The sequence below is a fragment of the Cygnus olor genome, chromosome 3 (assembly GCF_009769625.2).
Source record: "Cygnus olor isolate bCygOlo1 chromosome 3, bCygOlo1.pri.v2, whole genome shotgun sequence".
Taxonomy (NCBI): Eukaryota; Metazoa; Chordata; class Aves; order Anseriformes; family Anatidae; genus Cygnus; species Cygnus olor.
In genome coordinates this window covers 112570574-112585303 of record NC_049171.1, presented here as the reverse complement: position 1 = coordinate 112585303, position 14730 = coordinate 112570574, and the positions used below count along the sequence as shown (strand labels likewise).

The 14730-nt window shown below is 37.2% G+C and overlaps 1 protein-coding gene across 1 annotated transcript in view; it reads right to left on the bottom strand.

Annotated features, from left to right (window-relative positions):
* KIF16B (kinesin family member 16B) overlaps positions 1-14730 on the bottom strand; it is a 140599-nt gene that overhangs the window by 105463 nt on the left and 20406 nt on the right. The window contains 12 exon segments of the mRNA XM_040553185.1: positions 1492-1557; positions 4407-4582; positions 7394-7430; positions 7432-7478; positions 7481-7525; positions 7682-7746; positions 7748-7848; positions 9204-9290; positions 9292-9347; positions 9705-9716; positions 9998-10095; positions 10591-10688. Coding sequence (XP_040409119.1) covers positions 1492-1557; positions 4407-4582; positions 7394-7430; positions 7432-7478; positions 7481-7525; positions 7682-7746; positions 7748-7848; positions 9204-9290; positions 9292-9347; positions 9705-9716; positions 9998-10095; positions 10591-10688 — 888 coding nt within the window.

Genomic DNA, 14730 nt, shown 5'->3' with positions numbered 1-14730 from the left:
AGCAGTTCATATTGCTCACTACTCTTAGATAAAAGCTTTGTGTTTGTGCACAAAATAAAAGCATATTACATTACTAACACTACCATCAATTCTTCTGATTCAGCTGAAAACATTTTAAATGCCTCGTATTAATATGAAAAAAATATTTACAACTTGAAGGCTCCTATCACTGCTTTGTAGGTTTTACTTGAAGTACTGAATGCAACACAATATGGATTCCTGCATATATTACAGAGTTGCAAAATACATTCCTAAAAGAAACTTGGCTTATGAAGAAGCCTGGAGTCTGCTTTGTAGCTATGGTTCACACTAATACACGTTGTACATTTTTATCAAGAAGTTTATTTTTGAAGAATCATTTCACAGAAAAGTACTTCGACATTTCTTTAAAATTGGCATTACCAACTAGAATCCCAAGAAGTGCAAACAGATACTATACCACCAATTACTTCAGTCAAAACAGGATTCTCAGAAAGCAGTGCATTGATTCTCTAACTGTAAAGGTCTGAGCAGCACCAGTGAAAGCCTTACAATTTAACCCTGCTAAGAAACCCCTATTTTTTAGAGGCATCTGTATCTATATATTGGTTAGCATGTTGTTGACAATATTCAAAAGTAAATAAGCCAGTAAATAATTTCATTGCCATGTAGCTGAATGATTCCAAATTCTTTCCTCCCTCTTTTTCCAAACTCTGTGTAATACTTCTGTTCTGTTTTTGTTTTTGTTTTTAAATGGTTTGTAGTAGCTTTAAGAACAGTCAAGTAGACAGAAAAGAATTAACACAAAAAGACAAAATAAAGAGTGAATGATTGCAAATTCAAGAAATCCAAGTACCATTGCATTTATATTCTTTTGGACCCTATCAATAAATCTCAACTGTCTAGGAATTCTTCCGAGCTTCTGCACGGGGCTGGATTATTATAGAGGCACACCATGAAGTACATCCACCCAGATCTTAGACTCCCCCAGAAAGACAGTTAATTAGAAACCAAAAATATTTGTACGTGTCCATTCCAGATTTAAAGACTGAAACTTTCCAGAAAACATAACCTGCAATATAAATTACTGATTACTTGAAAGCATGAGCAAGTTGACCATTTCCCTAGAAAATATTTATTGTACGAATGCTTTGTCAGTCTGATTTAGTAACATAATGCAGTCAGTTTTCCCTCTCTGTTCTACCTACAAACATGCTTTCTTTTTAATAAAATAGGGCAAGCTGGCCAGGGAACAAATATTTTCATTACTTAAAGGGAACTATAATATAAATATCCAAGACACATCATTTGTTCTTAGTTGTAATCTGTTATCTTACCTTCCTAAGACAAAAAGATACAAGTTAACGTATAATTAAAAAAAATAAAACTAGGAAATGCTGGTTGGTGGGCGAAAATTAAGTCATGTTATTAAAAAAAATGAAAATGACTATCATTTGCATCAAGACCACTTTTTTATTGTATTTTGTCAAACTGGTTTATGAAATAACTCACCCTTGCTTCATTCTGCTGAAGCTTTTCCTCCATACTTAAAGCTGTCGGAGAATCCAAGAGAGCAATCTAAAATCATAAAAAATACACAGTATCAAGTTAGAAAAACAAAGAAAAACTGTGAGAATTTTCTGGCAGAATCAAATGAAAGAAATGCAATTGATCAACTTCTTTCATTATTTAGGATGAAATATTTTGAACTCCAACGTATACCATTTTATCTTAAAATACTATAAACAGAGTAATCAGAATGTTGTCAAAGCAGATATTCTGAATACAAATCATCTTTTTAGGTGTACTGTTTTCATTCACTATGTATACATATTGTCACACACATGCACACACAGAAACCAGACAAGTTTATAACAGGTAATTCCTGAAGTTTGAAGCTATATTCTTGTTAAACATGAAAACTTATGATGTATCGACATTTGATAACTTTGCTATAAAAAATATCTTACTGCTTATCTTTTATTAAAAAATATATAAAGATAACTGGCCTTAGAAAAGGAAAATTACTATACAACACGCACAAGCAATACTCATTGTTATATGACCTCCCATACTGAATCCAGCACTGTATTTGGGTACCAGTATCTTCAGTGATCTACAGAAGCATTTGCAATACAGTACTTTGGGAATATAAAGGAAGATTACAGAAGAAATTATACAGGTTTTTATATTCTATTGTGCATACATAACACCACTTTGCTTTTTACCAAGCATCACAATTAACTTAATTAACTTAAGCAAGTTCTCTGCTGTGCCCCACACATCCTAGAACTGAACCAGATTTATTTTGTGATATCCTCTGTGTTACAGCTTGGAACTAGGTCAAAGCATTAGATCTTCAAAGGGGTCTATGTTATATCTACTTTTTTTAACTCTAAAACAAAACTTATTTCGAAAATAAAAGTGATCACACAATCCAGGGAACAAAAATTCATTTTCCCCTCCTAACGAATACAAAAGAAATACAAAAGTAGAACAGTAATTCAAACCCATGAAGAGCTTTCTAATTGTCTGTAACAAAGCAAAGCTCTCAGCTTCAATCATCTACAATACCTATTACTGGTTTATACTGTGGTCCCATTCTCTTTTTCAGGGAATCTTTTATACAATGAAATCCAGCTGAAGTATTAAACTTCCATAAAACAACTCTGAGCTGAACTGACATTTCACATTGCACAGCCTATCTAAAGTAAAATTCGGTAGTTCTAGAGATAAATCTAAAGTATCATTTCAGATGTATTCCCATATCATATTTGCTCAAGTATTAAATCCAGCCATCTCAAGTGGCATTATTTAGAAGAGATGACTGGCCTGAGTGATTGCATATTCCTTATTGTTAGTTTGGTTTCATCACGCTGAAAACAGAGGAGAAATTAAGCTTAACTGGGCTTGTGCAGCACATGTTTATAGTGGCCAGTACTGATAGAAGAAGAAGAAATAGCACAATGCAAAAGAGAAACTCTGCTGGTCAATACAGGTAGGGAAAGAGGAGACACAACAAAAGGTCTTTGTTAAAGCAAACCAACATTCTGTATATATAGAGAGTGAGACATTTCTGAGAAACTGTGCTTCATTCTGAACAGCCCCATAAGTACATCAGATATACTCCAGTATGCAGAGGCTTTATACTGGTCAGGATGGTTATGACAATAACCTGTACTGACGTGATGAAAGTTTTCAAATCTGATAAATCCTAATGCCTTAGTTTTCTTGAGTTTATTCACAAGTTTGAATCAACCACTATCCTTTAAGACTTAGGGAAGATTTACATTTATTTCAGCACTATTTATTTATTTATTTTTGTCAGCTTGCCTAGCACATGGGGAAAACAGCAACAGTGCATTTTCTGACTCTTCAAATCAAATAGCTCAGTGACTCAACACTGCAAGCGTAAGCCAAATTAGCATGCTTTAAAACAAAACAATGGTTGTTCAGGCAATCAAGTTCAGAATCCCTCCTCACAATAAAAATAACCCCAAAACAATATAGCTTTTAACCACTGGCATTTCTTGGCCATATGAACTCCCAGTCTGTAATGGGTACGTTATTTCTGTTCATGATAACCTCTATCATAATCATCATGTGTTGCTTCAGAAACAGTAAGGTTAAGTAAGCAGTTGGTATCAAATAAACTTTGCAAGTTTTACAAATCAAGATCAGAAAAGTGAGAAAAATATCTAAGATCTGTGCTTTTATCTTTTTGGATTTACCAGTATATCATTCATGTTTTCTCTGCTCTGTATTACATACACAACTGGAACCTGGTATTTACTGGAAGAAAAGAATTAGCAGTCTAAGAAGACAGAGCCCTTCAGCAGTTCTTTATCTTCCCTTATCTAAGACATAAATCTAACTATGAGAGTTTCCAGTCTGTTCAAGTAAAAAGTATAAATCTTTTCTTAGACCATCACTGAAAATACTTTCACATGTTTAGCATGTGACATGCTTCTAATGTACCATGCATTCAAACACAAATGCCATTTGAATTATTGTAAATATAAAATGCAGGATTATAGACATTTTAAGTATTTAAGGTACTTAATACCTTCTGCTACTTTTAAGATACTAAGTACAGCTTCAGTCCGTCAGACTAGTCATGGCAAATGTTACTGCTCAGTTTCCTTTGGCTGTGGTGAGTACCTGTTCCACAGCACACTGCAATCAAGGTCTGATTATATTAAGAGAAAACTCGAAGCATTAGGTTGACAATTTTTCCACCTTATGTTAAAAGAGGAAATCTACTGGCCATATGGAAACTGATTCAATCAGGAAAATAATATTCATTCATAGCCTCATAGAGCTTGTTTACTCAAATCAATATAATGAAAGATAATTATCTCATTACATTCTAGAAATAGATGTTATAACTCAAGGAAAATTACACACAAATTTTAAGTAAAGCTAACCTGATTCCCTTGAGCAAGCAAGGCTTTTAATCGGGCTATTTCAGCTCTCAGCTCACGGATCAGTTTGACGTTAGGATCCTCATTAATAGTAGGCTTGTTGATGATGTTTTTGGCTCTATTTGCATAGCGAAGTGTACTTAAAGTTTCTCCATAATTGACATCAGCAGGTGAAATAGCTAAGGAGATGAAATCAGAAACAGTTTATCCATCACCATATGTTTCATTTAGTAAAGTTAGCTTATAGTTTAAAAGTCGGATAAAGTTAACATGGAAGAGACAGAAATACATAACCACTACGGCTACAATTTGTTCCAGCTCTTCATCTTGCTCCACTGCTTTCATGTCAATACAACTTTGCTTAATTAACACTGTATTAGAATAATTAGGTCCAGTGATCAAGATTTATAAAGCAATCTTGTTGTCAATCTATTTAATATTTACAACTCTATGTGAAGTGTAAACGTGCTGTATGAATACTTTACAGATGCTCTCATGAATTTCTACATGAACAGTAAGAAAACCAGCAAGTATTTTGTCGAGGATCAATGTAATCATGTAATGGAAAAGTCATTTCAGGTAAAAACTGTACGTTTGCTCAAGTTTTGAAAGGAAATTAAACAGCATCTATGCAAAAAGCAGACAAAAACAAAAACGAGAAGAGCTTCTATCACCCATTTACAAGTCTACCTGTTCTGCTGAGCTGCAGGTGTCTGGCAGCATGCAGAACTATCACTTAGCTGAGGCATCAAGGAAAAACAGGATGATTTTTGCAGACAACCCAACTTGGAACAATAATGGATTTTTAATGGAAGTGCTAATGCTGTCCTTCAAATAATTTTTCCTAATATATGAGATGTTCAAAATTTAAAAAAAGATACTTTACTTCATCCCAATAGACGAGGAAAAAAAAAACAACAGAAGGGAACACCGTTCAGCAATGAGAGATCAGAAGTCTTAGTGATCCAACTGAACAAGAAACCTGAAGAATCAGGCAATGAAAACGCCTCAAAAATAATTAAGCAACCAATATTCTGTCCTTCCTCATTCTACCAACAGCAATAAATACTCTCTGTGGTAGATACTGCCTGAATTAGGGGGAGATGCTTTAGCAACAGACTATCCTTCCCTTAGCTCACACTACTCACTTTGCTACTTTATTTACTGTCTCCTTTCCAGTACTCAATTATTTTCCTTTTGAAAGGATGTTACAATATCTTATAGAAACATGACAAATCAGGATTGGACATGTTTTTATAAGATCCCTTCCTAGAGTTTGAGATGATCTTCCTGCATTTTTGTGTTTAGTTAAAGAAAGGTACATCAACATATCTGGACAGCTTGTCAGGCTCTGTTAGGTGATTCAGCCACATTATCGGTAGAGTTACTGCTAGAGACGAGATCAACCACGAGGGCTCTGCCTAGCAGATGCATCGTTACTAGATGGGGAAGTAGCTGAAAAAGCAGCTGTGCACTGTAATCATTAGTAAAGGCAACTGAAAGCTCACCGTGTTTCTAAACTTCTCTTCCCCATCCCTCCCAACAGAAAACATCAAGTTAGTCAAGCATGTAACTGAAAGAAAGCATCAAGAAGCATGTCAGCACAGTGTTACTTGAACAGCCAGAAGAACAAAGCGGCATCTGGTCCAAGATCCTCTTTTCAAACTATGATCAGTCTCAGGAAAGAAAGCAGCACGGATTCCAAAAACATCCCCAAAATCATGCAACAAAAGAAGTGCTAAGAAGAGAATTTGCCTATAGCAAAGCATGTGAAGAACCAGAATTTGATCCATTGCATTTTACTATCTCACCTTTGCTCCCTCACCATTCCCAAAAGACGACTCTATCAGTTAAACTGCATCTCATTTGAACAGGGGAGGAAGAGAAATTTCAGAGCTGCTCGTCTCTTCAACCTTACATCTTTGACATCCCAAATCCACCCCTCCCCCTTAAATATCCTCACTTGTTTTTTTTGGAACTGGCACTCCCATTCCAATTTACTGAAAAAAACTGCAATTATGCCATAGGTGCATTTCTAAAACAAGTGATCCTTAAAGAGCTTCCAATGGGTTAAAAAGGAAGCTGTAAAAAGGTCTGTAACATGACTGATCATGAATAATTAAATTTAGACAAAAAGTTAAATGCTGTATGCCTCAAAAGTGGGTTAAATAAAAATGACATTCTAATCCACTGAATGTCAAAAGAGACCAGGTTGTTCTGCCACTAACACTACAAAACAACACAGCTTTGAAAAAGCAAATGAATTCACAATCAATATTGACTAGACGCACAAATCTTTTTCTTTTTTTTTTTTTTAATGGGGATGAAAGCTTGCAACCTGGGAAGGACTGAGGACAGGCTTACGTACAAGTCTTGGTACAAGACTTGATCTAGATCCCAGTCTGAGCATTTATCACAAGTAACAGAGCTGTCTGGAATGCAAATAATCCACAAGAGCTATTACTTGAAGCTTAACTGGTCAGATTAGATTATTGTTACACTGTGCATGTATTAAAGATGAATATGACAATGAGTCTGATGTCAGAGCAGATGCAAAGCATTATGCACATACACTTGGATGACCTTTATTTATACCTAATGATAGTACATACACAACCTGGATGCCTTGTTACATTTGTGACCAAGTAGCCAGTGATATATGCACACAGATGATCTGGGTATGGAAATCAAACTCTCAAGTTCTGGCAACACACATCCCCGCTATTACTCACAACATTACTGAACAAACTAGATGGTCCCCTTATACACAATGAGACCACCCACAGTTTTACTGCTGCAAGAGATGTTCTGTAGAGCATAGGTAAAAGCAGAGTGTTACTAGAAAACTCAGGAAGAAAGAAGAAACAAAAAAAATTAAAACATGTAAATAACGCTCTGCCTTAATGAGCATCTGGAATCTAAATATTTACAGCTAATCCTATTAAGCATGAACTGTTCAGGATGCAAAAAAGTAATTTAAAAACACTTACTGGCAATCATTATAGTTTTAGAGTTTCCTCCGAGGCCTATCTTTTAACAGCCAAGTCAACACGGAGTCTCTGTAAGGCACAAATACTGTTTCTTCTTTGAAAGAGGATTTGTTGCATCCTGAGATAAATCAGCTGTGAAGTGGGGGTAGGAAAAAAATACCATTTATGAAAATACATAACTGCTATGTGCTAAGCCACTATTTGTGTAAATAAAAACTGTAAATTAGCACAACAGTACTTAACAATTAAAAAACCCCAAACAGCCAAGCATAAAGACCAGTGACTTACCTAAGGCAGAAATGACATTTCCCAGAGTAACTAGAGATTTGTTAATATTCCCTCCTTCCTTAATCTAACCCCTGTGGCACCAGTGCATCTGCTCTCTCACTTCCAGCAAGATCTACTAAATGAATCTTGCTAACAGTCTCACAAGGCATTTCAGAATCAAATTTAGCCTAAAAAAAAAAAAGCATTAAAGCATTAAGCTACGAGATTCTGAAATCTTACTGAAAACCAATTTAATTGCCCTTTTCATGTCATGATTTAACTTGTTTACATTAGCACAGCATCAGAAGACAGGTGTATTAGAGGTGCCACAAAAGGCATTTGATCATGAATCACTGCGTAACTCCCACACAAGTAGCTAGTTCTTGAAAGTGTAATATTTGCAACTTTCAAGCCATTTATGCACACGCAATGACAATTGTGAATTGGTATTTACCTGATGCACTGTAAACATTGTGCTGCATTCATATATTTGGCTTTCAACTAACATTTTAAAGTTACACATTCACACACAGATACACCTACACTCACATTGTCCCCCCATCTCCAAGTTCAAGTAAGTAGCATTGCAATTTTACACTACGATTTTTAACTGAGACTTCCAACCAATTTTAATCTTAATTTGTATAGATTGATTCAGACTTATTTTACAACGCAACAGTAAAGCAAAGATCTTTAGATCTTGCTGTCTGCCTCTCGCTCTCTTCTATAAGCTTTGTGATGAGCAATTCGTCATTAGTGAACAGTTAGTGCATGCAACTTTGCATGTGTTTGCTTTGAGGTGGAGACATACAAAGTTCCATCAGGAGAGCAAACCATCTCTATGCTACCTTCTCCCAGCAAGTTACCCATGGACTGTCCTAGAAAGCTTCCCAACCCCTCCCCAAAACAATGACAAAGAACAGGTATCATTAGAAAAAGAGTATATAAACATAAAATAAAAACAAAAATATCACTATGCTCTGAAAATATGCGACCAGTCTCTCCATCATTCCATCAGTAAATCAAGGTATATAAATAGGTTTCCAATAGTAACAGAGGAAGAGTCAGCAAGAAAACGCTCAGAAAACAACTCTACTCTCTCGATTTTGGTCATAGAGACAGGACATGCAGACAAGACTTTTTTTTTTTTTGTAAACCTTGGATAACATCACAGCATAAAAACATAAAAAGCTGCTCATGCCCAACTCTTGCTGAAGTCACTCAGAACATTCTCCTCAGCCTTACTTCTGTCACAGCAGTGTCATGAAATGTGCCTTAACTGTTCAGTGTTATTTAGCCTGAATTTCCTAGCCAAATCAAGATCTATTAAATGTCAAAGTAATCATATTGCACTGTAAATTTTGTGTATGATCACTGATAAAGAGTTTCCAATTCTCAAAACTCTATTTTCACACTTTAACCTTCCCTGTCAGAAGAAAACCTACAGCCATCATCTATCCATACTTGCTGATTTGAAAACTGTATTTTTTAATTATCATATAAGTTACTGAATTCAAGTACATTAATGTACGGTTGTTTTTACCTGAGTGAAGTGATTGTTGAAAATGGCATGAGACCTACTACTGACATCATTCATCCCAGTCGCTGCTGTAGTTCTGTTCATATTTCCCCGCGTCCATCAGTTCCTCTACATCAGCATAATTTTGCACCAAGTGTTTAGACAAATCTAAAGAGAAGTAGGGTGTTACACTATGCTCATACATGCACTTGACTTTCTTCACAAAAGGATTCAGGGTAGGAATCTAGGTATGGCAGGATTACTATCACTATTATAAAGCACTGATGCAATTACAGTGTTTATTGTTATGCTTGTTTTTACCACCCTTAAGGAAGGAACAGGGCCTTGTGTGAACAATGGAGAACTTACACAGTTACAGCAAATTAAGAGAAAATTATACAATCTTACTAAAGTATTCAGTGCATAAGCATAATCTCCAAGAGACAGGAACCTTTCCCTGGCAGAAGATGGATTAAGACAATTAGATTAGTTCTTTCCATCTCAAACATTAGCTTTGTAAATGACGTTCAACAAATTCTTAAAACTAATTGCATTATTAGCATTATTTAAAATGTTATACTTTACAGATAAAAACTGTACAGGTGTAATAATCTTAGAATTTGGAAAGCAGGTGGGGATAGAAAATGAACGGCTATCTCCTTTATTGGTTTTATATCAAAGCAAAGTTCTGTTTCCATTATCATCTATATTGTAGAAGAAAAAAAAGCCTTATGCAATTAGGTCTAACACTTTAAAATATATAAAGGTAATAAAATATTCAGTGCAAAACACTGAAAGGGTTTTTACCCTCAACATACGGCCCTCTTTTGGATGTTCTCGTATTCGTAAATTATTCGTTTTTGATGACTTCCGTCTGAGAAGATCTCTCACACGTTCATTATAAATTTCCAAATAACTGAAAGAAAAAGGTCAGAAAACCACTGGCTTATTCAAGATTCTTTCAAGGAAAGCCATGTTCAGCTTGTTTGAAAGCAAGATGAGATGCCTAGAGAAGCAAATCCAAAGTTAAGATTCAGAGTCACTTAACATAGTAATGACTACGGTGTACTTGTATCATGAGGAAAAAAAACAAGAAGAAATAGAAAGAAAATGCACATTAGCAAGATGAAGAGCAACTAATGACAGCCTTAAATAAAAGGGTAAAATTAGAAATATGCCCTCTAATAGCAAAGGCATTTTCACTACCATGTAAATAAAGCAAAATATACAATTGTAGATTGAAGTATTGCACATTTCAACTATGACTGCCAACAAAAATCAATTATAGGACTGAGGCCAAGCATGGAAAGTTATCAGAGAAGCATACTTTTCTCAGAGATAAGCGAAACACAGTGGTTCCAAATGAAACAAGTTTGATGAAACAGCAAACTATTAACGTGCCAAGAAGTACCTGACTTCTGTTCGAAAGGATGCCTCATTCCGCTTTGTTTTTTCACTTATTTTGCTGAATAATCCTTCACAAATCCGAGGTATTAAGCCAGCATCACCCTGCAACAACAACAATTCTTATTCCCAAGGCTATACATGCCTGCACATATATTTTGAAAAATAAAATCCCAAATCACTAGCTGAGAGCTTCAACATCCAGAAACAGTGGCGGGGGGGGACACTAAACCTTTTTGGCAAATACTGTCTTGCCGTTTACTCAACTGCATTCACTGCGCTACTTTAATCTTTGCATGTGTTGCAACGTATATACTATAGCCCCAATTCTTTGCTATTGGGCTATACGTCACCCTTCTCTCTTAGTTCAAATAACCATGGCTGCTTAAGGCAAAAAACTGACTGTACACAACCTATGAACTGCCTTATCTCAAGAGCATCTTTTCTAACTCCTCCATCCATTCAACTTCACTATGGACTCAGCAACATCTGCAGTGAATGGGATGATCTATATACATTTATCCATGAGCCACCCTCACTCAAACTTCCAATCCCCAGCTCACAGTCCATCCACTGTCTCAAAAGATACCTCTGGATAAACTAGTATGAAATAACAAAATTAGAACTATATCTACTACATCTCACAATGTAGACAAATTAAATTTAGCATTGACCTTCTGGATGCTCAACTCTGCAATTAAAGACTTTTTATGCATAACGTGCTCAGTTTAAAAAAGCAAACTGAAGAAACTCATCCCTTCACATGGATCCCTACAGGCCACGCTTTACTGGCAGGGCTGGAACCAACCATTACGGGGTCCTTGCCACTTCAGCTACCCGCAGCAGCCAGCAGCAGCAGGATTTCACCTTGCCAGGTAAGCCATTGCTTGATAATGAAGCCTTGTCCCCTCGCTGTTTACATGAGATGGCAGCAGTGTGGCATAGCTGAGATTTCCAGAACCTTGGCAGTGGAGCTCTCCTCTTCCCCTTGCTCCCAGCATGAGCCCTTTTCCAGCACGCTGTGAGGCAGACAGCAGCCCTCCCCAGCTGAAGCCCGGGTTTCCCCAGCAGCAGAGGGCTGAAGGTGAGAACTCCATGCAGCTCTGGTTTCAGCTGCCACAGTGGCTGCTTGCTCCCAGCTTCCATGTCCCCATGCAGGGCTGGGATCCCCTCCAAGGAGATAACCCCACCTACCTGCTGAGCCCACCTCCTCCCTCGCACTTCAGAAAGACAGCAGGCATAATGCCCCTCCCAGAGCTGAATGAGTGAACTTGGCTCCCAGGACAAAGGGAGAGGGCAAGACATACAGATGAGCTTTGGGCTCAGGGACACACAAAACAGAAGTAGTTACAAACAGTCTGTCAGCTACAATTGGCCTTCCAGTCCAAAAAAAGCAGAAGAGATATGATGCGATGGACAATTCTAATTCTATGTACTGCTGAGGCAAGAACCGGTCTTCCTTAGAGTAGTGGGCCTTGTAATTAGGCAGGAGGCAAAGTCGGACAAACTAGAACGAACATCCATGTGATAAACAGGTCCAGACCACGTCAGCGCACCCCCAAAAAATTTGCCTGATGGGTTTCTAGAGATCCTGGCATGCAGGAAAACACAAAAACAGTGGACCCTCGGGTGTACCAGATCCTGGCAGACAAGTGTGCCCACAGGCAAAGGTTTCTCTTCTACTCGGAAGTAAAATCTGACCCTTTTGCCAAAGCCTCACTGCCAGCCTGCTCCTGCACGGCCCATCCTTCCTCAGCGCCTTCTTCAGTGCAACAGCTGAGCTCCCCATCTTATTGCCTCCTTTGCTCAGATGGTATTCCTAACTGGTTCTGTGGTTCTTCATCCAGTTTTTTGTGTTGTGGTGTTTGTTGTTGTTGTTTGTTTTTTAAATCACCACACACTTTTCCCCCCCCATTTTCCCTTTTCCTCCAAGATATTAATGACGGCTGCTCTGTCCTACCCAAATCAGCCTTCATTTTTCAAAATAATTTTCTATTCCCTCTTTCAATCACACCTAGCCCTTCACCTGGACTGCACCTTGTTAAAAAATAAATTTACAAGTTAATAAGGCTTATTTTTGAGAGTTGCCTTTGTAATCAACCTCCACTCCAGCTAAAATTTCTGGGTGCAGTGTTGGAATTTCCCCACACGTTTTTTCTTTCTGAACATAGAAGAGAAAAAATAAGACATTCTTTCATCTCATGCTTGGAAACCCCTGAATAGTTTTAATTAAAGCTTAAGGAAAAAACATGAAAGATCCATCACAAAGTTTTTAGGCAAGCCATTAGTGTCTGACATAATTTAGCAACTGCAAAGTCTTAAAATAGGAAATATTAGCTCTAATTGAGTACTTCAACCATAGTGATACAGTGGCAAGACAGGAAGAACACATAATTCCCAGAATACTTTGTCAGTAAAGTGCACATCTTACAGAATGTATATTCTTTTTTTAGGAAACAAATTTAAACATTTTCTCCCTTTTCACCCCCTACAGCTCCACAGCAGGACTAAGTACATCTGCAGCATCCCTGACAGTTTTTTTTCTGGGTTACAGAGTTTCCAGGCATGGAAGCCTGTAGAACCAAAATAAGTTGTTCGCTCCAGAGCTGAACTTTCTCATTAAAAGCCTGCTTTCCTTCTGTGCTATCTAACCAGAAACTTCTTCATGGCAATTTAAGCATATTCCTGCTTTCCCCATCTACCTTAGACACGGGGGAAAAAAAAACATTCCCTTCTATTCGCAGCAGCCTTTCAGATCTTAAATGACTTTTGTTCCTCCACAGCCTTCCTTTTTCAGCATATGGAAGTCAGACTTTCCTGAGAGATCATGTTTTATAAACCTGTGACCATTTCAGTATCTCTGCTCAAGACTTCTTCTAACTGGTCCACATATTTCTCGAAACGGTTGCTGCACACAGTATTGCAGAAGCAGCCTTCCAGAGCCAAGAACAGCAGATACTTAAAGCAAAAGGAGAACAGAATTCATACTTGTTAAGGAGAAGCAGGGAAAAGAAAATTTATTTCCAATTCAAGTTTTCTTACAGCACTGTAGTGTCTCTGACAGGGCCATCAATTTTAAAGCATTTAACTTGGCAGCTGAGTGTATTTTATACACACACTGTACAAAACCAGATTAAAGTATTTATGTATCATGGCAAGAAGATTAGACCTTTATTATTGAATAATGTCAAACAAACTTCAGCACCTATTCATTTGCAAAATGTCTTGATGATTACGGTCATTACATATAGTCAGGCAGTCTCATAAAAATGTCACAAAAAATTCTGAAACAGAAATCCACATCTAGGTCATAACATCTTTTCTGGTTACAAAAAGTCTGTTCTGTTCACCATACTGAAGCTGAATATAAACCTACTTATTCTCTGACAACTGAAAGAGAAATATTTACGGATAATTTACTATCTTAAACTCAAGGAGGTGCAAAGTGGCCAATCTCACTGCATTTCCAAAGAGTGATCTAGCGAAGGACAAGAGGCAATATTCCCCTTTTCAATTCTGCTGGGAACAGACCTGTTGTATTTTTACCAAGGATTACAGGAGAATGAAACCTATAGAAGCTGCCTTGCAAACAGGCTTCATCAGTCAGCCCTTTAAATTGCTCCACTCCCAAGAGTTTTATCAGTTTCTTGCATCCTCGGGCAATCATAGAGGAAGCTGCAAGAAACTACTCCTGTTCTTTACTCAAAAACCACCAATATCCCTCCTATCACACCTTGCCTTTTCCAGGGTCTTTACGGCAGTGCTAAGCAGGACGAAATCCTTAAAATCAAAGTCAGCATATCAACTCAAACTCATCCCCAGTTTCTACTCCCTACCTGATACCCTTTTCGAAACGAGGGTCAAGGACCCGTTTCAATCTCCTAACCCTTCAAAAGAAGTCTTAAAACCAGATCTCTTCAGAAAGCTGATCATTCACTTACTCAAAATCAGTATCTGTTTTTGGACACTGAAAATCAATGGTAGCATTTGAAATGTTTGGTTCTGTTACACAACAGAAATGATTGTTATTTGTCCAATATAACAAAGCATCCCTTAAAGAAACTTCTTCCAACTGTTAATATCTACGTGTAGAAGAAAGAGAGCTTCTAAAACCTCTGACTACTACTAGAAGTTAAGATACAAGGGG